The sequence below is a fragment of the Maylandia zebra genome, linkage group LG23, assembly GCF_041146795.1.
Source record: "Maylandia zebra isolate NMK-2024a linkage group LG23, Mzebra_GT3a, whole genome shotgun sequence".
Classification (NCBI taxonomy): domain Eukaryota; kingdom Metazoa; phylum Chordata; class Actinopteri; order Cichliformes; family Cichlidae; genus Maylandia; species Maylandia zebra.
In genome coordinates, this window is record NC_135188.1 from 22880473 (window position 1) to 22906876 (window position 26404).

The following is a 26404-nucleotide window of genomic DNA, read 5'->3' on the forward strand; positions in this document are numbered from 1 at the left end:
TGGACCATCCCGGCCTTGCCGTATTGGTCTATTTGATTCACCTTCGCGTTTATTGTTTATTTTATTTTCACTTACTACACACGGGACAGACTTGACTGGGGGAAAGAAAAGGGAGAAAGAAAGAGGGAAAGAAAAACTGCGGGGAAGAGGGACGGTGACAAAGGGCAAAAAAAGAAAAACCAACAAAACAAACAGACAAAAAATGCATATATCAATCGCCTGGATCATATATGATCAAATATGCCTATTTTAAAAGAAAACTACTGTGAAAATGTGCTTTTAGGCCTGTTTAAAGGTTATACAGTGGGGCAAAAAAGTATTTAGTCAGCCACCAATTGTGCAAGTTCCCCCACTTAAAATGATGACAGAGGTCAGTAATTTGCACCAGAGGTACACTTCAACTGTGAGAGACAGAATGTGAAAAAAAAATCCATGAATCCACATGGTAGGATTTGTAAAGAATTTATTCGTAAATTAGGGTGGAAAATAAGTATTTGGTCACCTCAAACATGGAAAATCTCTGGCTCTCACAGACCTGTAACGTCTTCTGTAAGAAGCTTTTCTGTCCCCCACTCGTTACCTGTATGAATGGCACCTGTTTGAACTCATCATCTGTATAAAAGACACCTGTCCACAGCCTCAAACAGTCAGACTCCAAACTCCGCCATGGCCAAGACCAAAGAGCTTTCGAAGGACACCAGGAAAAGTATTGTAGACCTGCACCAGACTGGGAAGAGTGAATCTACAATAGGCAAGCAGCTTGATGTGAACAAATCAACTGTGGGAGCAATCATCAGAAAATGGAAGACATACAAGACCACTGATAATCTCCCTCGATCTGGGGCTCCACGCAAGATCTCATCCCGTGGGGTCAAAATGATCATGAGAACGGTGACCAAAGATCCCAGAACCACACGGGGGGACCTGGTGAATGACCTGCAGAGAGCTGGGACCACAGTAACAAAGGTCACCATCAGTAACACACTACAACGGCAGGGAATCAAATCCCGCAGTGCCAGACGTGTTCCGCTGCTGAAGCCAGTGCATGTCCAGGCCCGTCTGAAGTTTGCCAGAGAGCACATGGATGATACAGCAGAGGATTGGGAGAATGTCATGTGGTCAGATGAAACCAAAGTAGAACTTTTTGGTATAAACTCAACTCGTCGTGTTTGGAGCAAGAAGAATACTGAGTTGCATCCCAAGAACACCATACCTACTGTGAAGCATGGGGGTGGAAACATCATGCTATGGGGCTGTTTTTCTGCCAAGGGGACAGGACGACTGATCCGTGTTAAGGACAGAATGAATGGGGCCATGTATCGTGAGATTTTGAGCCAAAACCTCCTTCCATCAGTGAGAACTTTGAAGATGAAACGAGGCTGGGTCTTCCAACATGACAATGATCCAAAACACACCGCCCGGGCAACAAAGGAGTGGCTCCGTAAGAAGCATTTGAAAGTCCTGGAGTGGCCTAGCCAGTCTCCAGACCTCAACCCCATAGAAAATCTGTGGCGGGAGTTGAAAGTCCGTGTTGCTCGGCAACAGCCCCAAAACATCACTGCTCTCGAGAAGATCTGCATGGAGGAATGGGCCAAAATACCAGCTACTGTGTGTGCAAACCTGGTAAAGACCTATAGTAAACGTTTGACCTCTGTTATTGCCAACAAAGGTTATGTTACAAAGTATGGAGTTGTATTTTTGTTATTGACCAAATACTTATTTTCCACCCTGGTTTACGAATAAATTCTTTACAAATCCTACCATGTGGATTCATGGATTTTTTTTTTTCACATTCTGTCTCTCACAGTTGAAGTGTACCTCTGGTGCAAATTACTGACCTCTGTCATCATTTTAGGTGGAGGAACTTGCACAATCGGTGGCTGACTAAATACTTTTTTGCCCCACTGTAAATTCTCCTCAAACCTAAACCACGGAAAACATTTTCCCAGACAGGGATTCAAGGTCAGTCAGATAAAGAGGCGCAGACAAAGGCATTTTGTTTTTGACAGCTGTGTGTGTTCAGCTTAATGCCAGACTACAGATTTAGTGATCACAGGTAGATTTATTCCTAATTTTGAAAGGATTTCCAATTTCCTTCCTATCATTTCAAAATGTATTACTGCTCGTGTGTGTGTGTGTGTGTGTGTGTGTGTGTGTAAGAGTGTGCAACATGGAAGCATACAGAAATCTGAGAGGAGGAATGTCTTGACAGATGCCTAAATTTAATTCACATCAAATAAAAAAGGAGAAGTTTATATATTTGTGGCATTTATATGTTTTTATCTGTATGCTGAAGATTAAAGTAAACCAATCTACCCAGAAACAACTGAGTAGGACAAAGAAGCAGACAGAGACACATTCCCCTGTTACTGTGTGTAACATCCAATCCGTCAAGGTCACTCTTTATCTTCCATTTGTTTCACCAGCAGAATGCCTTACTTCACAGACTTCCCTCAGAGGCAGATAGCACGCAGAGACAAAACAAATATGTTAGAAAACAGGGAAAGCAACAGGAGGGAATCCATTTTCTAGAGGTAACCAGACAAACAAGGCAGACTCTGAAGCTGTAAAAATTGTTGCGCCTACTTTAAGGATTTTTTTTCCCCTCTCATCAAGAGTTTCAAGATATATAGTCATGGTGTCCTGTACTGTCCTCATCCTGGGTCCTCTTTGCATCCATGGTATAATTCAAGCTTGCATGGGTGAGGAGCTGTCCCGTGGGGCTGTGCTATCCTGGTTCAAAGTACGGGTTCTGGAAGGTCTCGGGCTCGAAGAACCCCCTCTGAGCACGCTGCAAGGTCCCGATGCAGACAGGGTACCTCCTGATACGAGGCACCTGCACCAGAGGGCCCACAGGACAAGCAGAACATCATGGGTTAATCCTCAAACCCGTCCGAACCAGGAATCATCGCAAATAATTCTGTTCCCGGGTTCAGGTGAGAAATTCTTTTGCACTTATCTGTTTGAGTGGAGTGAGTCTAAAACTCCACACGGGTCTTTAAATCGATCAACAGGTCAAATGTCCTCTTACTCTTACAAATAAAACAGTATACGGATACATTTTGACTTTAAGTTTTAATAGATCTTATTCTAAATGAAAACCATAAGGATGCCATTATTTGCAAAATTTTTCTGCAAAATTTCCTTGCAAAGTTTATTATTTGTATATTATAGATGGTTATACATATTTTTACTTCTTTTAACATCCATTAATATACATTTGTATTAGTAGTAAAAACAAAATGATGCGCAGCAGAATTGCATCTATCCAAATGCCAGGTAGTACGATAATAAGATACACTGAATAATCAAAATTATGTAATAGTATTAAGGGTGGTGGGATCAAATAAGTGTAAACTTCATCCTACTCCTTTCCAAGCATCTAAATTGTGTAAAATATAGAGACATTCACAACAACTCAGCATATTAACTTTGTTTTATTTTCCTATTTACAATGTATTCTGCTCTCTAAGGAGCTTGGAAAGAAAAGCATCTGGACATCTTTAAGTTATTTGAAGACGTTTCACCACTCATCCGAGAAGCTTCTTCAGTTCTGAGGAGAACTGAAGAAGCTTCTCAGACAATGTATTCTGCTATTTTAGGTATATTTACATGTTCCAAATAAAACAATTAATAGTTAGGTAGACAGATATGTGATTTAGTCTTTATGTCCTTAGACAGGGCGATGTCCAAAGTCTGTCCCGGGCCAATCATGGCACTAAATCAGATTTTATATGTCCCCTCGCTCCTTCCTTAAAACGTATTAGTTCTGGCCCGCTGCCACAAACAGAATCAATAATGTGTAATGTTCTCTTTTCACCCCATGGTGGCAGCACCATCTGTCTTTTATACACTCTCTGTTACAACCAACATAGAGTGTATAAAAGTTTCAAAAACTCACAAAATACACACAAAAGTAAGTTGTTTAAAATTAACCTGATCTACTGATATTCATCACCTTCACTGAAGTTCCTCAAGCTTTATGTTATATCACTCTTTGTATGTGAATTAAAAGTCGATTTATTTTGGTAACCTTTGAACACACCTGATCACCTTTAATGATAATTCTTGTCTAATTGAAAATAAAATAGAACACCTCAAAAAAAGGGTGAAACGGATTGTTGGCTCTAAAGTTTCCATTAATAAATATGGTATTTTTGGGGGAAAAAAATGTTTGCCAGTGCTGTTTATCCGTCACTGTTATAGTGTGAGTTGCAACCTCAGAGACATTAGTTTTAAATATATTTGCCTTCTCTAAAATGTAATGGAACTAATGGCACTTGCCCTGAAGTGCTGTCTGCCGAGGTGGCTCACTCCCTGGACGGTATTTCTTACAGTACTTACCATAGTATCATATCAGTAAGTGTGGTCAGAGTGAAAACCTCTTGTCATTTTAAATGGTTCTTGTTAGCATTATTAACACTTTGACCTTCAGATCAATCAAACTTGACCTTAAAGGAGAGGTCTATGAGAGGTATGTGTTGACACACCACACTTGTAAGAATCATAGTTATGAAGTCATAAGGCTTTTTATCAATTTTCAACCAATAAATCATTAAGCTGACCTTGAAGACAATGGTGCATTTAAGCCAAATTTTAATGGATTGTTAACATGATCCCACTTTACACTCCTGCAAAGTTTTATCAGAATTCATTCAACTGTTTGAGCCATTGTTTTTACAAACATAATGGCATGCATGCACACAAACACTACTAAAAACACAACCTCCTAGGTGGTGACAATGCTTAAATTTCAGTGCTGCATATTGTAATGCAGCCTTACTTATACAGTGGGGCAAAAAAGTATTTAGTCAGCCACCGATTGTGCAAGTTCCCCCACCTAAAATGATGACAGAGGTCAGTAATTTGCACCAGAGGTACACTTCAACTGTGAGAGACAGAATGTGAAAAAAAATCCATGAATCCACATGGTAGGATTTGTAAAGAATTTATTCGTAAATCAGGGTGGAAAATAAGTATTTGGTCAATAACAAAAATACAACTCCATACTTTGTAACATAACCTTTGTTGGCAATAACAGAGGTCAAACGTTTACTATAGGTCTTTACCAGGTTTGCACACACAGTAGCTGGTATTTTGGCCCATTCCTCCATGCAGATCTTCTCGAGAGCAGTGATGTTTTGGGGCTGTCGCCGAGCAACACGGACTTTCAACTCCCGCCACAGATTTTCTATGGGGTTGAGGTCTGGAGACTGGCTAGGCCACTCCAGGACTTTCAAATGCTTCTTACGGAGCCACTCCTTTGTTGCCCGGGCGGTGTGTTTTGGATCATTGTCATGTTGGAAGACCCAGCCTCGTTTCATCTTCAAAGTTCTCACTGATGGAAGGAGGTTTTGGCTCAAAATCTCACGATACATGGCCCCATTCATTCTGTCCTTAACACGGATCAGTCGTCCTGTCCCCTTGGCAGAAAAACAGCCCCATAGCATGATGTTTCCACCCCCATGCTTCACAGTAGGTATGGTGTTCTTGGGATGCAACTCAGTATTCTTCTTCCTCCAAACACAACGAGTTGAGTTTATACCAAAAAGTTCTACTTTGGTTTCATCTGACCACATGACATTCTCCCAATCCTCTCCTGTATCATCCATGTGCTCTCTGGCAAACTTCAGACGGGCCTGGACATGCACTGGCTTCAGCAGCGGAACACGTCTGGCACTGCGGGATTTGATTCCCTGCCGTTGTAGTGTGTTACTGATGGTGACCTTTGTTACTTTGGTCCCAGCTCTCTGCAGGTCATTCACCAGGTCCCCCCGTGTGGTTCTGGGATCTTTGCTCACCGTTCTCATGATCATTTTGACCCCACGGGATGAGATCTTGCGTGGAGCCCCAGATCGAGGGAGATTATCAGTGGTCTTGTATGTCTTCCATTTTCTGATGATTGCTCCCACAGTTGATTTTTTCACACCAAGCTGCTTGCCTATTGTAGATTCACTCTTCCCAGTCTGGTGCAGGTCTACAATACTTTTCCTGGTGTCCTTCGAAAGCTCTTTGGTCTTGGCCATGGCGGCGTTTGGAGTCTGACTGTTTGAGGCTGTGGACAGGTGTCTTTTATACAGATGATGAGTTCAAACAGGTGCCATTCATACAGGTAACGAGTGGGGGACAGAAAAGCTTCGTACAGAAGACATTACAGGTCTGTGAGAGCCAGAGATTTTCCATGTTTGAGGTGACCAAATACTTATTTTCCACCCTAATTTACAAATAAATTCTTTACAAATCCTACCATGTGGATTCATGGATTTTTTTTTCACATTCTGTCTCTCACAGTTGAAGTGTACCTCTGGTGCAAATTACTGACCTCTGTCATCATTTTAAGTGGGGGAACTTGCACAATCGGTGGCTGACTAAATACTTTTTTGCCCCACTGTAGTTATGTTGCAGTAAACTGGCAGAGATGTGTACTTTATCTGCAACACTTAATTTTTATAAACTTAACTCATGTTTAGACACATTAACTACATGTAGGAAAGAAACAAAGCCAACACAATGCAGTTTTTTAAATAATAAAAGGCAAGTAGAAAACAATTTTTTAAATAAATGTGTGTAGATGGGGCATGTGTAATTTGGGGTTTAACTTAACTGTCAAAGAATAACCTTATACTGGGCTGAAATAAACTTGTTAGTGTCCTCTCAGGTTGAAAGAAGTTCATGCTGGATCCAAATTAGTAATCATACCTGTCAGTGTCCTGATGCATGCTCAGTCATCCAGGTAAGTAAATCACCAAAAGTTGGTTCTGTTCATCTGGACGTAGCGTTTTCAGTGGGAGAAACGTTTCGTCACTCAGCCAAGTGCCTTCTTAAGTGACTGTGCTGTGATGTACACATCTTCATCACCGCTGTTCACTGTGAAGAATTTCACTTTGTGCTTAGAGATGAAAGAAAGTGTTAAGTAGGCTAACAGATGTTTGTTTGTTTTTTTAATCTGATGTCTCCCTGTAGACTGCACCAAATCGGACTCAGCTCAGGGAGAAACTGCAAACAGACATATGACATATTACTTCCAGCCCTCCATCAACAGCCAGGACACTGTAGTCACATCAGCCCACTTCTGGTTCTTTGCAGGCGAAGCAGTCACAGCTAACTCCTCCGCCCAGCTTTTCATTGTAACCACAGCACTAGAACGACTCCAGGCAGCGGAGGCTCCATCAAATTCAAGCTCTGATGGATGGACCACCTACCATCTGGATCAGAACCTGCTGGCCCTTGTCGCCGAAGGCCCCTTTCTTCTTCAGGTCCACTGTCCAGCCTGTCAGTGCCACGCAGGAGAACCAGACAAGATGCCCTTTCTTCACCTCCATGTTCAACCTCGTGGACCTTCCCGGTCACCCCGCAATGCAGCAGTGACCATTCCTTGGTCTCCCTCTGCCATCTATCTTCTGCAGCGGCCCTCTCAGGAAAGGCCTCTACACAGCGACTGCCACCGAGCAGAGATCGACATCAGCTTTGAGGAGCTAGGGTGGGACAACTGGATCGTCCATCCGAAAGTGCTGACGTTTTACTACTGTCACGGAAACTGCTCGGGTGGGGATCTAACCACTGCAATGTTGGGGATCACTCAGTGTTGCGCTCCCGTCCCGGGGACCATGAGGTCCCTGAGGATCACCACGACATCTGATGGTGGATACTCATTCAAGTATGAGACCTTGCCTAACATTATACCTGAAGAGTGTACATGTATCTGAACATCAGACCTTAAAGGCCAGTTCACCCAAATAAAAGATTTCAGTTTACTTACAAGTCACAGTTGAAATTTGATTACTGCTCTTATTAAACTTGATTTTGTCTTATTCACTTACAATTCTGTCCTGATTGTTCTCTAGTTTGGGTGTGTGCTACATAAGCCTCAAAACAGATTGTACTTTATATGTTAACCTTGATTAAAGTGTTATTTAGCGGGTTTTGTTTGTTTAATGTGTTGTTTTCACCCTTTCACTGGTACTGCTTAGTGTACCTCACATCAATATTCAACACACAGTCATACAAGGAAGTGTAAGATATAGTTCTACATGTGCTAAAAATTAAAGTCAATAAAATTTAAGATACTTTTTCTAGGAACACTTTAACCATCAATTAAAGTCCTTACTGCCGTAAATTAAATAAATTGAACATTGTAAAAATGGCCAATGACACGATCAACTTAAAATTAAAATTTCTGTTAAAATTTCCTTGTTTAATTTATCTATTGAGTTCTATACATCTGTTCCTTTCCACATAACTTAGTCGCATATTTGCTATACCAATTTTTTTGGATATGTATGCATAAATTTGGCATTTTAGATACATTGCTTAAAACTCAATTCATACCTGATGAGGACTTGGTCGATATGTTTGCTTTGCTTGCTGAATTAATCCAGAACCCCCAATTGACCAATTTAACGACTAAATCAAGGGGAAAATTGGGTTCTTCCCTTATTGGGCCACTGAAAGATTATTATTATTATTATTATTATTATTATTATAATAAACCAAAGTGACATAGTGAAATAGTTTGAGCTCATTTAAACCCCTTTTAACCATTACTTGATTATTCCTCTGGAGGGCATAGTAGGCCTACTTTAAAACCCATCATTTTACCTTAAACAGTATGACTGACCCTGTAGATGTCAGGGTAACTAACAGATGTCACTCGTTTTTACAATCCAATAAATTTTCATTTTAATTGATAAATTAACATGTTAATACATATTGAGCAGACTGCAATTCAACCACAGGTTTAAACAATTATTAAAAATAAATAAATAAATCAAATCAAGGACAGGAGTAAACGATTTCAAATATATTTATTTACTCTGAAGACAAAATAATCTCTACAGTTACAATAACTACAAAACTTGCAATAGAAAAAAAAAGTACTATACTCAAAAATTGAATGTCGTACCTCGAAATAAGTAGCAAAACTGGAAGTGAGATGATTATAAGAATACAGCAACAGTTCTTTGGCGATCCGCACTTTGTTCTCCAGGATATAAAACCAACTATGAAAACGTTTCAACTGTATGAATACTGAAAGCTACTGAACACAAAAAAAAAAAAAGAAAAAAAAAAAAAAAAAAAGGAAGGAAGGAATCTCACGGTGAGTTGAAGATTACATGTTTACATGGCACCAGGCTGTGCGTCAGCAAACTGTCATCCTTTCCTCAGCTTGGCTTTTCTTCCTCCTTCTTTCCCGGGATGCACAAAGGTATCCGTGTTTCAGCACGAAGGAGAAGGAGAAAGAGGTTGCATGTCAAGGACGGAAAATATGTCTCACTAAAGAAGAATGTAAATTTGTAAAGACAAGGGTGGAATTACATGTTTGACAGTGCCCCAGAAAACAGATGTTTCTAGCCAGTTAGCATGAAAAACCACAAAAAGTGAATTTATTTTCCAACTTTCTGCCCCAACGAACACAAAATATTTGTTTTAGAACATAATTTAGGAAAGGATTAACATTGAAATGCTGAGGTGGTATTTGCATGACAACACTTCCTTCTACACAAATGTCACTAGCCTACAACGTTTGGTCAAAAAAAAACAAACAAAACAAAACAAAACAAAAAAAAAAAAACTTAAATAAAGGCCGGTAAAATGATTGTACAAAGATGATTGTTGGAAATGTGTGGAACGGTTCCTGTTGATTAAAGAATTCAAGCATTTCCCAGGTAAATATTTTTGGCTGATTTGGGTAAATAGGCTTAGAAAAGAAATAGAAAAAAAAAAAATCTTTCTGTCAAACATTTCTGAAGTGGAATTATCTGGCTAATACACCAATAATTCCCAACATTTAAATTAAAGATGACTCATCCAGTTACAGGTTTAGCCCCACTTAACAAGCTTCTGCACATACTCAAAAACATTACATAACGCAAGGTCATGTTTAAGATTTGAGACCAATAAGCTTCAACCAAGTGAGACATCAACATTCAGAAACATTAATAAAAAATAAAAGCCTCTCTTGTGAACCAAACAAAAAAAAATAAAAAAAATACACTCAGCTGAAGCTTACAATAATCCTTGCGTGGTCTTATAATGGACAGGTTATTGCAATGCAACAAAACACAGAGATGACGAAAGAACATGGGGTAGACGAGGTCTAGCCAAAGGCACAGTCAAAGTTTGGATGTAGGTCGGCAAGCTTTCAAGTTTAGAGTCGTGGAAATTAACCATTTGTCACAACACCGCTCAGTCAGCATTTCTTTGTTTTCAACTGACCTCTAATACTGAAAGGCACATTTCTCTCATCCCCACACACAAACACACGCACACATATTACACACACTTTGGTCTCCCTCAGTGGTCTGACTGCATTCCCATATGTGCTTCCCCCATGTGTTTAAGGCCAGTAGGAATGAAAGGACAGACATTTGAGGCAGGAAGCACGCTCAGGCATGTATCCCTAGAAGATAAAGAGACCAGAGATTATTAAGCATGCATGTTCACTTAAAACTGAGATTTTTTCTGATGTTTTTAGGTCAAACCAAAGTAGGAAATAAACCACAAAAAATAAATACAAATCTGACATAAAGTCCAAAGTTAAGCCTGTATTTACATAATCGGCTGGAAGTAGAAAGATTCAATATTCTTCTCTGGTTTCCATGTGCCAAATATTAAGGTTAGTGCCATCCTTGAATTTTAGAGTGCTGACTGGACAAAATTTCAAACAACTAAATGATGGAAAGCCAACAATGAAGGGTTGGATCTCTATAACTGCAGTTCCTCTAATGGCCACTTGAGGCCCATTTAAAAAAAAAAAAAAAACCCACACACTATTCCAAGTCATGATAGGACTACTTAATTGTTTTAATACCACTTTGGTGGAAGAAGACGGCTGTAGTCGGCAGCCATCATCATCATAATGATGCAATCACCTGGTAAATAATTACTTTGTACAGTTAACTGTACTCACAACCTGTTATAATCTGTGCTTCAGTCTGCCAAGTTAAAATCTAATATTGTATCTCTAGGTCACTTAGAAGCTAACCCGGACTGGGCAATGCACCACTGGATTCCATGTGCAGCTTTCCAACCAAACTCTCTAGCATTAGCTAATACCTTAGCACTCCACCATCTTGCCCAAATATGGTCACTTCAGTCTTAAGACAAGCAAGATGGCAGCAGCCATAAAGCTAAAGTTGAGGCTTCAAAATGCAAACCCACAAACCAGTGGGTGAGGTCACTGTGGCTACATGTTTCACAGAGTCTATGATTTTAGCTGATTAATCACATCTTCCAGCCCTAATTTATTTATAGAAAAAGTACTTTTATATGCTGGCAATACTCCTCTTCTAAATATTTTCTCCATGGTTTAGAGCTGCAAATAATTTTCTTCAATTTTTAACAGTCCAAAACCCAAATGATGTTAATTTACAGTTATACAAAACAGAAGAGTGGCAAACTCTTACTTTTGAGAAACCTGAACCACATTTAGCTGAATGTTTGGCTTTTTATATAAATAAATGATTTGGTTTTGATTATTGAAGGCTGAACTCTACCTCCTGGTTCATCTGTGTCAAATTCAGTGTGTCGAATGGAGGTCCGAGCGTCTTCTTTACCTTTCTCGCTCGCCTCTCCTTGCTTCTCCTGGGCAAAATTGAGACGGTTCTGCTCTGCAGCAGTCTGTGCAGCTGTGTTAACCTCTGGGCTGCTGCTGCGTGAAGGACTTCCTTCATCCACCTGGTAGGCGAGGTCCAGGTGCTGCTGGGCCAGCCTCAGGTGTCTTCTCAACCGCTCGAGCTCCCTGGACGAGGGACCCTCATCCCCAATACTCTCTCGCCCAGAATCACCCATTGGCAAGTCCCTCAGCTCTTTCATTTTCTCCTTTTTCATGGTGGCGTGGTATCCTGGTGGAGCTGTAGGCATGGAGCGTGAGGCCGGTGGACGGGAGGTGCGTGTGTTGAGGGTGGCCCGCCTGCGGAAAGTGTCACGGATGCTGCCGATACCCAAATGGATGATTTCCAGGATGGTGAGGAGAAGGCAGAGAAAGGACACAACGTACATCACCAGAAGGAAGATCGTCTTCTCCGTGGGACGGGAAACAAAGCAGTCCACCGTGTGCGGGCACGGAGAACGAGTGCAGACATAGGAGGGAATCACCTCGAAGCCGTAAAGAATATACTGCCCAAAAAGGAAGGCCACCTCAAAGGCAGAGCGCCACAGCAGTTGGCACACATAGACTTTCATCAGGCCGTCACGCAAGATCCGCCGGCGACCATCATGTTTTTTCTCTGAGCCTTGAAAACAGAAACATTAGAAGCCAACTTAGTATCAAGTAGGGGTTGTAATCTATTAGAACATTAAAGATGCTTTGTGAAAGACGTACTGCTGCCCTACTTTGTTCTGCTTTGTCTGTCTTTTCTGGTTCAATCTCTTCAGCAATCATTGGGTCTTCTTCTCCGTTGTCCTCTACCTCTTCATAGTCCCTCGCAGCCCCACGTTTGATGATTGGTATTCTCTTCTTCCGCTTTGGGCCCGGCCGAAAGTCCGTCTCTTCCATGCGGGCGATCTTGTGCATGGCAAATCCAAGGTACATTATGGTTGGGGTGGTGATCATGATCACCTGGAGGTAAATGTATGCATGTTGACATTAACAGTACTGTTTTGTGTGAGTAAAATAAACACCGACAGCCTTCTTTTGCTAGAGCTCACCTGGAAGATCCAGAATCTGACATGTGAGAGCGGCGCAAATGCATCATAGCACACGTTCTCACAACCAGGCTGCTGTGTGTTGCAGACAAATTTGCTCTGTTCATCATAGTAGATGGTTTCGCCGCCAACGGCCGTCAGCACAATGCGGAAGATGATGAGCACAGTCAGCCAGACCTTCCCCACAAAGGTGGAGTGGTTGGATATCTCATCCAGCAGACGGGTTAGAAAGCTCCAACTCATGGTGCCAAGGTGATCGGACCACTAAGTTAGCTCTGGGTTCAAAACAAAAGCATGAGACTGAGAAGTGATGGGAAAACTTCGTTTTGCATTCATAAAAATCAAAGTGAGCAAGAACAGCAGCCTGTGAATCTGTGAGGTTTATGCATGTCTTATTTTAGGATCACAGCAACTAAAAGAAGCCTTTGTGGACAGATGGTCATACAGCAGATGTTTATCATTAAGTATGAAACAATTAGCTGAATAATTATAGGCTGATCCACAGAAATGTAATCCAACCACACACACAAACACACAAACACACACACACATATAAACGCCTTGTTGAGTGCCCACAGCAGATGTTTTGTATGCTGGGGGGGGACAAAAACCAAAACATTCAATCAGTGTGATGACTTTGAACAACCTTGTTAAAGGACCTCTGTATGTACAGAAAATAAACATTTCGAGCTCTTATTCAATTAAGTTAAATATTGAAGCATTACTTCAACCGAAAGTCACTAGAAGAAACCAAATGATAAGCTTTCACACCCAAAAGAAGATTAAAACCATGCATTTGGAAATGCAGGTATTCCAAGAAAGTCTCCACAACAAATCTTAAAAAATAAATAGATAAACAAAAGCCACACATTTGGTATCAAGTAACACGAGGCCCATACAGGTGGTTTAAACCCAGGTCAGACATACAGGTCTTTAAATGCGAATCAGTCTTGTTGGTCAGAGTGCACTAGTCCCTAGCAGCATTTTCGAGAACCAACATTCCTACACCTCACTGCCACGCCAAGCTAGAGATGCTTAATCAGAATCAAAGAGGCAACTGGCAAGTTGCAGCTAGCTCTGAGGAGACCTGCTGTGGCTCCAGGCTGCAGGAATTATGATATTATAGCAGTGACTAGATCTAGGAATTTGCTCTCCAACTCTGCACCAGAAACTATTCTTTTAAATTCCTTCAAGTGTGGCAAATACTCAAAAAGTAATGTGCAAAAAGTCTTACAGCAGTGGCTGTAAGCTTTAGCAGCCAGCTGGAAATAACATTTAGAGTTGATGTAGCAGTTTAATAACTGATCAAGATAAGATTAGCTTTGTGCTTTTCCCCTCCAATTCTGGCTAAAGCCTGACTGAACTCAGTTTCAAAACACATCCTGGATCAGTCTAGTCTGTGATGAGGGTATTCTTTAACCAAACAGGGCACCAGACACACTGTAAAAGAGAAATGCCACCATAACTTTATTTCAAAACACATTTGATTGAAACCAACACAGAGGGGGAGGAGGATGAGAAAAAGGGACTCTATGAACTGCTCATCTTTACAATTACGCTTTTAGACCACAGGGTGTAGCAAAGAAAATAAGCAGCATTTCATGACTCATTGCAACAGCATCAGCCTTTAGCCATTACAGGCATCTGTAGGCTTGTCTCCTCAGATTAGCATTTGACACTCAGACGCATTGTTCATCATCCAGTCCTCTGAAATTCTTCTTTTCCAACCCTGGCACCTTCTGACGCTGAAAAATGGTTAGAGTGACTTGCCCGAGCCTGACCTGCGTAATGGAAAAATATCCCACAAAAAAAAAAAAAAAAAAAAAAATTAACAAGGCCTTAGTCTCACGAGACTAAGCCACACCAAAGCTATGAAAACTTCCAGACAGTAGGTCCCTGAAATCATCCCCTCAGATTTCGAACTGCAACAGCGTCGCCCTGAATCTAGAATTACATTTTGAAAACAAAAAATTACAAGCTTCATCTACTAAAGAAGGGGCATCACACTCACATCCCTGGGAAATGTACACTTGGTTTTCTAAAGCTGACAAAAGAGACAAAAAACAAAACAAAACAAGAGACAAGTCCAGTTGCCTGGTGATATCCATTTTACCCTCAACGCAGTGTTACAAAATCCACCTTTAGATGGCACATTAGCCAAGAGGTCTCAGAGGACGAGAGAAAAGGCTGCTGCTAAAATTTAAAAGCCTCTTTCTGGCATTCATTCAGCAAGGCAGACTTATCCCTTTAAACCTCCGCCCCCAGGGCAGCACTGCCTTTGGTTTCCTCCACTGAAACTTGTTCTTGCATTGCAACAGTTTGGCCTAAGTGTGTATTGAGGACATGACCTGATATAAAGAATACCGCACACAGACCAAAAGCATCTCTCAAGCAATGAAAGGCACGAGTAGGCTGACCAATAATGGACATCTAATCTCAGTGTAATTAGGAAAAACCTTTAATTAGAAGAAGAAAAGACAAAACAAGAAGCCAGAAGCCGAGATTTCAGTTTGACCTCACTGAATTCCTGCTATCAGTTTCTAACCAAGCTTATCAGTCACCTGAACAAGCACCTGGAAAAAGCCAGTGACCTAGCCAGCAGAATTTACGAAGGCGAAGCAGACATGCCAAACAAGTGCGCACATTTAAAAACTTTTTTTTTTTATAAATATGCTTTGTGTGCTCTTGCACCATCTCCTAACATCCCATACTCCCCCTCAAGAAAAATAAGCTGCAGAAAACAAATGTGTGAGTTTTGCTGAGTGTTTGGTGAATGACAAGAAAAATTTACTGTGTCATCACAGCTATGGTGACATTAAAAAAAAAAAAAGACGAAAAGAAAAACAACAAAGAAGAGAAAAAAAGGGAGGAATGCAATTTTGTGCCACGGGCTCAGAATAGTTTTGAGTTTCCAGCTGTTGTTCACTTTGCACAGGACTGCTCCAGAAGGGAGTTCAGCTCGTGCTAATGCTCAGGGTCCATTAAGAGTTTCTAGAGGTGCTGAGCTAAAAGAAGCAGGGAGGGGGAAAAAAAAAATAAGTTGAGACAGCAGCAAACGCACAGAATTTACTCATCTCAGGGGGCTTTACAGCACCCCTTGTTAACACACTGTAAAACTGCCCTCCCCTCCAGATAAAGACACCAAGGAAACCAAACATTTGCCTTTCAGCTATACATTTGACTAAGACAAACATGCATCTGGCTCAAGTAAATTTGAGCATTTTGTGCAGACTCACAAATGCACTGAAGTCGGCTTTAAAACAAAACAAAAATACAAACAACAACAAAAACAGTAGCTTATTTGCTCATGTGGTTTAAACCCTTTTCTGCTTCAGGAGTCACTATGCTCTCCAGGAGTTATGAGTGGGGTGGGTTGTGGAGAGTTTTTTTGGGGAAGGGATCTGGACAAAGGGAAAGTTAACATTCCTGCCTAACCAAAAGCAGAAAGCTGGGATTCTTAGGGTTCAGGGAGCAGACAGAGGGCACATGGACTCCCGATACAATCAGAGCAGCAGGAGGAGAACCATCCAGCATCTGCAAATGCAAATCACATCTTTTTTTTTTTTTTGCTGTCTACAATAGTTTGACTTTGAGGAGAGCAGGGACAAAAATTAAATCTAAAGTGGAAAATGGAGTCAATGCACATGATTGATGTCGGTTTGTGTAGCTGGAAGGAAGTTTAAAAGCTCCTTGGTGGAGCTGTTGAAGGCTTCGAATACGCTTTGCTGAGTCAGACTGAATTGTTTTGGAAATTGTGGCATTCCTGGAGGAAAACTAAGTCCTGCCAAGCTTCAGTGGGGAAACAAGAATCCTCTTCTTCTTAGAAGATGAAGCCATCAAGTTCAGAGTCTGACTTCTGAAAGTTCAAAACAGCTATTAGCACATGAACTGCTCCCTTAAAAAAACTTCTATTTACATATAAGAACTTTTTCCCTTGCACTGTGTGATCTCACAATGTTGCGAGCCGCACTAATGGTGACGTTATTCAAAGTCTCCATGTGTTAAATTTTTCCCCTTAGTTTAAAAACTGACGAATATAGGAAGACTCACCACTGACACTCCGGCACGCACAGCTTCAGAACTCGCCACGCGGACCTACTCAGTATATTTAGACTAAACCCTGCTCTTTAAAATAAATAATAAACAAACTTCTCGGGTACCAAACACAAAAAAACAAAAACAAACAAACCACAGTCGGCTTCAGCTAAACTCCAAAAGGAAAACCAAACGACACTAACTAACTTTTCTCGAGACCAAACACTCACCTTCTGCACTACAATCGGCGCGCTGCTTCTCTCCTCGCGCTTAATTGCTTCACCACGTTTTTCTAATTAGCGCGCGCGCGCTCGCTCTCTCACGCCGACCGTCTGCGTCCGAGGCAGCTTTCACTGTGAAGCCATTCAGCCCGCGTTGACCCCATGTGTTGGGGTCCCGAACGAGAGCACAAAAGAAAGAGAGGTCTGCGACTCCTGCAGGCTCCTGCTTCCCTCCTCCTCCTCCTCCTGCTGCTGCTGCTGCACCTCCTCCACGTAACTCGGCCCCATTCAAGAACAAGAGGAGGCCCCTGAAACCTGAGCTGCCCGACTACCGTTCTGCCCTCACGGTGAAGAACCAGGGGAATCCTATAGGTCTTTGCAATGTCCCGGATAAACTGCTGTCTGGACACGAAAGGTATGTCACAACAGGGCAGCCACTTAGTATGGAGGCCGAAAAATGCCAAAAATTCTGTTTATAAAAAAAGTAATTACAAGAAAAGAATTTCTCTGGAAAGGCTGTGCAAATATTTCGTGCATTAAAAATATTTTTTGGACTTGCCTATTCTTAATGCAAAATGTCAACAAGAGTTGCCTCAATGTAAAGGTAAAGGCCTTACAGTAATACAGCAATACTTTTTTTTTTTTTTTAAACCAAGCTAAATTGTTCTGATTTTCTGACCAATCAGATTGATGTATTTTGTAACAAGCGTGCTCATAGCTCAAAGTGTGCACAGGACTATGCGATGATGCAGAGATATAGAAATGGTAAAATAATACAGTTTTACCTCAGGCACAAAGCTAGATGCTGCTCCAGGTCAATCGGCTCTCTGAAATCATTTCTCTGCCTCTCAGGTGTGATCCCAGCTCTGCGAACAAGATTTCAAACTGCCTCACTGACATCATGAAATATGTCCAAAAGCAGCCATGATACATCTTCAACTCCTGGATCAAACTATGAAATTCTCCCGGCTGCTGCTTTGGCTGAATTCATAATCTCAGGTTTTGTCTTTTCTTGTTTAGAGACATCACTTGATTTCAACTTTGTTTTTCTGTTTTACTTTGTTTTTTTGGGGGGGGTTTAGGACAAATTTTACAAGTCCAGCTGAGGAAGTGACAAGCTAACAGTACAGAGCAAATAGCAAACATGTATCTACAGTATTACATGGATCATGGGTTTAAAACACACTTTACCTTCATCTTTTTCTTTCTCACCACATCAATGAACGATTCATTTCTTTTAAGCGTGTCCTTCACATGTTTTGGTTTCTGTCTGGTCCTGGTCATGCAGTTGTGTCCCCAGAAACACTTAATTTTTTTTCTATATTATTATTATTATCATTATTTTTATTGTTATTAAGCTTTTGCAAAAAAAAAAAAAATCCTATTTCTTTTGTGTTTTATGTGCATTGGCAGCATTTTTCCTCTCTGAGCCACCATAGAATCACCGTAATTATTTATCTTTGTAATTAAGTTACATAGGTATTTGGCATAAGTTAAAATTATGACATAGTTTACTTTTTTTTTTTCTTTTTGTAAAGCAGCTGTCAAAAATAAAATGATTAATAAAGCAATCCTTTTAATCGGAACATTATAATCTTTATGGACCTTCATAAAGGCGTTTCTAATTACCTGGCACACATTTAAAGGACTCACGTGAGACAGATTAGCACAGGTCAGAACTGGGGCAGAGATATGTTGGATGCTGGATCCAACCCTTCCCATAACACAGTTTGATAGCATCTCTCATCAGACCCTCATTTCCTGATAAGTGCCCGTCTTTAAAGCTTCACGTCCAGTTCGAAGATCAGTATCTGCGGTTTCTAAACTCTCGTCTGAGATGACATCACTTCGAGAAGCCTTCAAAGCTCGCCGAGAGTCACGGAAGATTAGACAACTGTTACTGATTTTTGCTGTTTAAAATCATGGAAGGTCCCCTTTAAGTAAGGCCAAAGACACACCACTTGAGACATTTCTTCAGTTCGATTCTTGCTTATCTCTAAACGTTCTTGTTTGTTTTATGCAAAAACAAAAGCACACAGAGTGTAACACCACCATATTGTAATAGTTTGTCTTTCTGCTGAGGACCCCTGTATTATCCTCCTCCTGGACCACAGTTTGGCCTGACAGAGCACTGCGTGACTGCAGCTTTTACACGAGGAGGCCCACCATCCAAGAATTTAGTTGACTCGAGCATTCGGCAAAACAACAGATTTCTTGCTGTCATGCACAGTGCAGCTGTAGTGCTCCTGATTTACCAGAGGACCTGAAATGTTTGGAGGAGCCTGTGGGAAGTCGAGTCCAGCCAGATGTCTGCGCCGTGGCTCCATCCCAGCTCCCTTTCATACTAACTATCCTGTCCCTGCTTTCATCTGCTGTTCAAATATGGTGTTAGGGAGGCATGAACTCATTCGCCTGCACGTTTTATCCTTTTAAAGTGAATGGGATATATGCAAGATCGCAGAAAATATGACAAGAGACGTGCAGAAAATGACACTGGAGTTAGCCGGTTTCCGAAAAACTCATCACAGGGGTTGGCAACGTCTTTGTCGGGACTCAAAATTCCTGCTGACACCCCTGCAGAGAATATATTAACAGCTTTATTAAGGGAGGGACTCAGTACTAATAAAGAGCACTTTTAATTTCAGCCCACCTGCGTAGTTGTGGCAGTGATTAAGTATCCGCCTCAGATGCTTTGTTGCCTCCCCAAAATATAAACCTTTCTGACATAAATTCATAGCATGCAATCATTATGACTCATGGGTTAGTCAAGGCTGACTTTCTGGGATCATTAATTTCACCACATTGTCAGCCAAAAACAGAAAACAGAAAGAAAAAAGAAGCAGAAGGGTCTTCAGTATTTCCTCGCAAAGAAGATGGAGGAGGCTCCGATCCTCAGGAAGAAAATGAACTGTAAAGGAGTTTACAGAGAAAGAGACAGAAAACGGTTACCACATGGAGAAAGATAATAAAAATGTGAAATGCATGGCTTATTATGGGAATGTGAGTGTGGGCAAAATGCTCCCAGATGCCATATCAGAACCATAAAGTGGAATTAATGATGTACAGTATAACTTCACCATAAATGTTTTATGTGCCTCTCTTCTTTGCTTCCTTCTAGGCTATTTTTTCTTTAATAAGCCATTAAGAAGCTGCTTAAGAACTAGAAAACTCATTACTATAATCTAACAACACCTCCTTAGTATAAGCTCACAAGTTGTTTCAGTACAGTTCAAATGCTAACATTGTTAGTGCTATTTGAAATCCGCAGATTCCATCTGTACCGAAGCTGCAGTCCTAATGAGCTTTAATTGCTTTGCTTCTTTTTAATTTGTGGACTGGGAAAGGAGGAGCTGTAACCTTTCTATATATCAGCTGGGAACACATTTTAACATCTTAAGCTGCAAGCATCTCTGCTGGTATGCAGCCTCTGCAATTGCACCTGAAATTACAAAAGTAAATAAAAGGAATCAACCACAAAATATGTTGGTGTTTATTGTTTGAATCAGATCAGACTTATAGGAGGAACGCTAAACCTGCTGCTCTTCACTGGTTTTGGATGGATTGGGGGGGAGAGAGAGAGAGAGAGAGAGAGAGAGAGATGGGTTCCTCGGCCACGTGGCTGCAACTGAAGCTTGTCCAGTGCTTCAACAAGCATGTGCACAGCACATGTAAAACACCAAAAAAAAAATTGTACCTTGAAGGTGGTTAACTTTCACAGAGCTGAACCTGAACCAGTGGTGATTCCACAGTCTGCTGGGGCCCAGGGCACATACTAACAGGGGACCCCTCCAAACTCCGACTTTATCGTCTTTATGTTAGAAATGTTTAAATAAATAAATATCAATTTTTTTTGACTGAACTGAAACGAAAAAAGAAACATGGATAACAACATAAGGAGGAGTCTTTGGAGTAGAGTGCACTTACGATATAATACATTAAATGTGGAACAATACTGTGGCATTATCAGCCTTTGGAGTAAGCACTTTATCTTTCTCTTTTGCTACTGGTGCCAGAAAAATAAGTCAGTGATATAGTAAGGGATATAGTATAAGGTACTCATAACAACATGTTAATAACATTAAAACGTTTTACAGAATTCCTCAAATTCAACTTCTGAACGGTCTTCTTGGGTGTTTACCATCTGCCCATTTATCCACTTCTTCTGCCACTTATTTAAGTCTAGCTTGTGAGTGTGGCAGTCTAAGCAAAAAGGTCCTCCTTCTCCCCAGCCACCTCCTTCAGCTTTTCCAAGGGGACATTGAAGAGTTCCCAAGCCAGCTAAGAGATTTAATCTCTCCATGTCCTGGGTCCTGTGGCCTCCTTCTCATGCGACATGGCCAGGACGACTTGCCTAGGAGGTGTTCAAGTTAAATTATATCTCAACTCCCTCGACTGACTCCTTTCAGTGTGGAAGGATAGCAGCTCTACGTTGAGCTCCTGCCTACAGACAGCATTCAATCTATAGTGTTTACTGTTTTCTTTTGATAGCTGCGATGTAATAGTTCCAATACAGATGATTAAACTAATGTGCACTGTGGCTGCACTGTCCATTTAGAGTTTTACATGATGAAAAAAAATACAGATTTTAGCACCATGAAACCACAAAGTCTGCATTAACAATACAGAAAATACAATAGGTGCACCAGACTGCACATCCAGCACAATAATGTACAGTTCAGTACAACTTAGCGTAACTTCTAGTGCCCCGTCCAAATTTCTTTGAATCTAAATTTCATAACTTTCCTCAGTTAATTATAAAAATGTGTTGTCTGCTGGGCCAAGGGCCCCCAGCAGTTGCCTACCTTGCCTGGTGGCCTCTGGTTTGGACTCACAGTAAGCTTCGCTTTGCAGGAACAAGCTCGACAGTTTGGCTTCAACTGACTAACGGGAAACATAACATAAACATCCTTAAACAATCAAGACTTGAAGACTTGACTTGAAGCAGAATATTATGTGCTGTCTTTTCTTCTCTAAATTAAAGTTTGTAGTTTCAAATAACGAGGTCACCATATGTGCAAGTTAATCCCTTCAAAGGCTTCAGTGAGTTGTAAACACTCAGTTTCAGATGGTTGTTTTCTACTCCCAGACCTATACGATGTCATCTCAGCCACACATCAACCATCCCTAGTTTAAGACTGTGTGGCGGCAGAAGTCACTGGGACGTTTGTATCATGAAGGACATGTGTAACTGCACTCTGCAGGAGGCAGCCAACCGTAAGTGGGAGGGTCCTTTCACACCATTGCACTGGCTCACATTAACTTCAGGACACATTTTCAGATTCTGGTTGTGACTTTTACATCCATACACCCCAGCACGTCCCTGAGGTCATGTGACCAGAGCCTGCTGATGCTCAGAACTAAAGACTCCCACACTCTGGAGCTCTCTCGCTCGGAACTTCAGCTCCGTGGACTCAGTGACCTATGAGCTCAGAACTAATCTTTTTAAACTTCTCGCTCATATGTTTTTGGCATTTTGGTTGTGAAGAATTTTGAGATATTTTTTTTGAAAGATGCTATATAAATTAAATCTTACTCCATTTACTTTAAAATTACTTGTTTCAGACAGTATACATTTATCAGGTCACAGTTCGAGAAAAATAAGCACTACTTACGAACTCTGATTAGTACATCGCTACACTATTTAACTGCCTGGATAACACTGGTCTGGTAATGCTAGTAAACAGAATAGATTCCCTTCAAACTTAAGTTAGCAAATGTTTTAAAGTAAGATTTTAGTAAAACACATTCAATACACTTCACATTTACAGTGCTGCTCCCTTATTTCAGTCTTTGAATATTGGTCACACTTGCATGTTTCAGATCATCAAAGACATTTAAAGGTTAGATAACCTGAGTGAATACTAAGTGCAGTTTTTAAATGATAAGTTCATTTGTTGAGGGGACACAGTTATCCAGACCTACCTGTGAAAAAGCAACTGTCCCCTAAACTCAATAACTAACTGTGCCACTCTTGGCAGCAAGAACGGCAGTCAAGTGTTTGTGATAACTGGTAATGAGTCTTTTGCATCACTGCTGTGGAACTTTGTCCCACTCTTCTTTGGAGAATTGATTTAGCCACATGCCAAAGCATCTCAATCAGACTTAAGTCTGGACTGATTAGGCCACTCCAAAGCCTTAATTTCATTTTTTGAGGCATGCAGAGGTGGATTTGCTGGTGTGTTTTGGTTGATTGTCCTGCTTCATAATCCAAGTGTCCCTGGAGCAGAATTCATGGTTCCATCAATTACAGCAGGTCGTCCTGAAGCAGCAAAGCAACCCCAGACCACCACACTACCACCACCACGTTTGACTGTTGGTATGATGATCTTTTTATGAAATTCTGTTAGTTTATGTCGGATGTGAGACGAGCCTTTGTGATCTTTTTGGTCAGCAGTGGTTTTCTACTTGAAATCTGAACTTAACTGAGACAAGTGAGGCCTGCAATTCTTTAGATGTTGTTCTGGGTTCCTACGTGGCCTACTAACGATGAGTCGTTGATGCGCTCTCGGAGTAATTTCTGTAGGATGCATGTCTCAAAGCCTTAGAAATTACTTTGCAACCCTTTCCAGACTCATAGCTGTCAATGTCTTTGCTGTTTCTTTAGATTGTGGCACGATGTGTTGCTTTTTGAGATCTTTTAGCCTGCTTCACTTATCAGACCGGTTCTATTAGGTGATTTCTTCATTCAGCAAGTTTGGCAGTAATCACACCTTGGTGTGGCTACAAAAAATGAACTTCACTTCCAAACACATCACTTTCTTTAGTCACGTATATGCATGATTGGCATCACATTGATATAAAAATAAAACACAGTCTTCTGCATAAACCTGTTATGAAAAAAAAAGCACAGAAATAAATAAATTACTAATGACCTAATTAGTAGACCTAAATTAACTGCTGACCTTTGCGGTAACTGATATGTACAGTTTCCCATTACAGTGGTTACATATGAACACAGCTGTAGACGTTCTGTCTTACAGCTTTAACCGATGTACAAACTAAATAAACAAGGATTCAGTTGAGATAATGTTTATCCATCACATTTACTGAATGATGACAGTGCCTGATGTCAAAACAGATTTTTCTCCCTGCCCTTGATAAATGCTCTGAAAACAAACCAATCAACCAAACCCGAATTACAAATTAAAATAAACATCTTTTTCAAAATGTTTAAACACGAGAAGTGCTACTGTTCACCGAACGTCTGAAACATCACAAGACCTTAATTAGGTGAAAACTGCGTGCAAATTCTTTGACGACAATGTCTTGAACCTTGGCCTTTCAGAGGCTCCCCCAGCCTCGTGTTGACCGCGTGATGCAAAGCACCCTAAGACGATGAGAGAGAGAGAGAAAAAAAAACTGACAAAGGCGGTTGACATATTCTAGGCTCAGCCTCTTGCATTACTTCCCTACAAATCCTAAGACAGAACATTTGTTTCACTCCCTTGACTTAATGCTTGTAACTCCAAACCTTCCCCCAAAATCTGCTCCATATTAGCTTGATGCTACAGACGATCAAAGAACAGCATGTGATGCATTAAGGTGCATTTCATTAGGACAACACAGCATCAACAAAAGAAACAAGGCACACTCCATTCCAGCTGTAGAAAAGTTCAGTGGGATGGTATCTGGAGGAAACATTATGCAACCAGTGCTTTTACAGGCTTGTGTGCCACATGAATGAGTGCAATCATTTCCAAGTTCCTGGCTTAAAGCAACAAGCGTAATGGGACCAGACTGAGTGCAGAGTGCGTAGAGAGAAAACAAAGACACACTCGGTCATGCTCACCAAACTTTACCCGGCACCATACAACTTTATAACTTTTTCTCTCTTTGCACCCCTCCACACACACACACACACACACACACACACACACACACACTACGCCGCTTTGTCTTGCAGACTTGTGTGCAGTTTTACTCCAAACATGGCCTCCCACTGTGTTTTGACCCAGGCCAGCAGACCCTGGAGGAGCTCGCCACTCTCTGAGCGCACACACCACGTCCTCTCCTGTTTCACAGTCTGCAGGAAACACACACGGGAAAGTATGAAAATTAAAGCAGTTAATCACATGCGAGTTAAACTTGGCAGGGCCACAATCTATAACATGCTGCTGCACAAACAGAAGGAGAACGGCAGCAGAACTTTGTTATCAGATCTGATGTTGTCAAAGTAGCAAACATTAGAAAACAGCACTGCATTTTAGCCACTTACTGAACAGCAGTATGGTTAATTCACCGGTACGTACTCTGTTGGTAACAATAAACGTCAAACACAATGAGATTGTGTTCATCTTCAGTGAAAGTCTTGTGCGTGATATGGTCGTCACAAAATACTGGGATGGATGATATCTGTGGCATTTAATAAGTCCTCCACATAGACTTAAATGTATAATGGTTCTTTTTTATGCTTTTCTACGATTAATATTTATTTATCTCCACATCCCTACACTTACACTGAGTGTAATTTGTTTATAAATAATAATAATAAAAAACAAATAAGGGCAAAGACTAAAGTAAGCACATGAACAATTAAACAGTGACTGATGTTTTTTACAGGTATTTTTACCACTATAGTAAAAAATAAATAAATAAAGATTTCAATTTTCACATGTAGTAATTAAACTTTGGTGGCCTTTTATGTAACACAGATACAACTCTGATTAAAGTCAGAAACTGCATAAAAAAAGTTGGTTAAGTGGTGGGTTGCAAAGTGGCTTGCAGTGGTAATAGGCTACATAATAGATCCTGATATTTCGGGATTTAAAAATCTGATATATTGCCCAATGGTTGTTTTTCTTAAACAAACAAACAAACAAACAAAACACATCCATCACGCCGCTTTGCCTTACTGACTTGTGTGCAGTTCTACTCTGAACATGACCTTCAACGACCTTTCTCCCATCTCTTTTTTAATTTTTAAAATTCAATAATGTTGAAGTCCAGGCTCTGGGGAAGCCAATCCATGACAAAATCTCCAACACCACTGACTGCAATGCAGCTCAAACCATGACAGAGCCTCCAACATGTTACACAGATGCCTGCAGACACTCACTGTTTTACTTCTCTCCAGACCACTTCAGGAAATACTGATGATGATTTGAACAAAAAGCGTAAAATTTGCATCCATCACTTCATCAGACCCGTTGCCACTGATGTTCGGTCTAGTTCTTGTGTACTTTGGCGTACGTCGGACTTCTCTCCCCATTTCCCTTCCTTACAAACTGCTACTTCATAGACGTCTTTAACAAATTACAAGACAGTTTACAGCTCATTGGAAGCAAAATATAAGGAAACAAAGGTTGGCCCAGGATTTCTGCACAGTACTTTATGTCAAACCCCAATTTGACATAAAGTACCTGAGGGAACCTTCCAGATCCCTCAGGTCATCTGGATCCGGTCTTTTATCAGTTCCCAGAGTCAGAACCAGACACGGAGAAGCTGCATTCAGCTTTTATGCTCCTTATATCTGGAACAAACTCCCAGAAAGCCTCAGATCAGCT

General features: G+C 40.9%; 3 protein-coding genes across 9 annotated transcripts in view; 1 reads left to right on the plus strand and 2 right to left on the minus strand.

Annotated features, from left to right (window-relative positions):
• Positions 1–2425: 2425 nt before the first annotated feature.
• inha (inhibin subunit alpha) lies at positions 2426–7921 on the plus strand. 2 transcript variants are annotated; one of them, XM_004562550.2, is made up of 3 exons: positions 2426–2534; positions 2617–2936; positions 6964–7921. In XM_004562550.2, exons 2-3 carry the CDS (start codon positions 2636–2638, stop codon positions 7704–7706), a joined length of 1044 nt encoding a protein of 347 aa, XP_004562607.1. In that variant the 5' UTR covers positions 2426–2534; positions 2617–2635; the 3' UTR covers positions 7707–7921. The 2 variants fall into 2 exon arrangements, with proteins under 2 accessions (XP_004562607.1, XP_004562606.1); XM_004562549.2 differs by having other exon boundaries at positions 2435–2936.
• An 864-nt stretch (positions 7922–8785) lies between these two features.
• Positions 8786–17777, minus strand: LOC101464438 (gap junction gamma-1 protein). Of its 4 annotated transcripts, none has more exons than XM_012922241.2 (5): positions 17687–17777; positions 12649–12920; positions 12334–12559; positions 11496–12233; positions 8786–10399 (listed from the first exon to the last, which is right to left on the minus strand). In XM_012922241.2, exons 2-5 carry the CDS (start codon positions 12886–12888, stop codon positions 10386–10388), a joined length of 1218 nt encoding a protein of 405 aa, XP_012777695.1. In that variant the 5' UTR covers positions 12889–12920; positions 17687–17777; the 3' UTR covers positions 8786–10385. The 4 variants fall into 4 exon arrangements, with proteins under 4 accessions (XP_012777695.1, XP_012777696.1, XP_012777693.1 ...); XM_012922242.3 differs by lacking the exon at positions 17687–17777 and adding an exon at positions 16911–17045 and having other exon boundaries at positions 11556–12233; XM_012922239.3 differs by lacking the exon at positions 17687–17777 and adding an exon at positions 16911–17045.
• A 6137-nt stretch (positions 17778–23914) lies between these two features.
• stk11ip (serine/threonine kinase 11 interacting protein) overlaps positions 23915–26404 on the minus strand; it is a 44396-nt gene continuing 41906 nt past the window's right edge. For all 3 annotated transcript variants that reach the window (XM_076880459.1, XM_076880458.1, XM_012922237.3), the window contains exon 26: positions 23915–24924. In XM_076880459.1, coding sequence (XP_076736574.1) covers positions 24784–24924 — 141 coding nt within the window. In that variant the 3' untranslated portion in view covers positions 23915–24783. The remainder of the gene's footprint in view (positions 24925–26404) is intronic.

Bases quoted from the DNA above. Each gene is read 5' to 3' on its own strand.
- inha (XM_004562550.2), top strand. From the start codon at position 2,636: ATGGTGTCCTGTACTGTCCTCATCCTGGGTCCTCTTTGCATCCATGGT. The intron at 2,937-6,963 runs GTGAGAAATTCT...GTCTCCCTGTAG, and splicing joins AATTCTGTTCCCGGGTTCAG to ACTGCACCAAATCGGACTCA.
- LOC101464438 (XM_012922241.2), bottom strand. From the start codon at position 12,888: ATGAGTTGGAGCTTTCTAACCCGTCTGCTGGATGAGATATCCAACCAC. The intron at 12,560-12,648 runs GTGAGCTCTAGC...ATTTACCTCCAG, and splicing joins TCAGATTCTGGATCTTCCAG to GTGATCATGATCACCACCCC. The intron at 12,234-12,333 runs GTAGGGCAGCAG...TCTGTTTTCAAG, and splicing joins GACAGACAAAGCAGAACAAA to GCTCAGAGAAAAAACATGAT.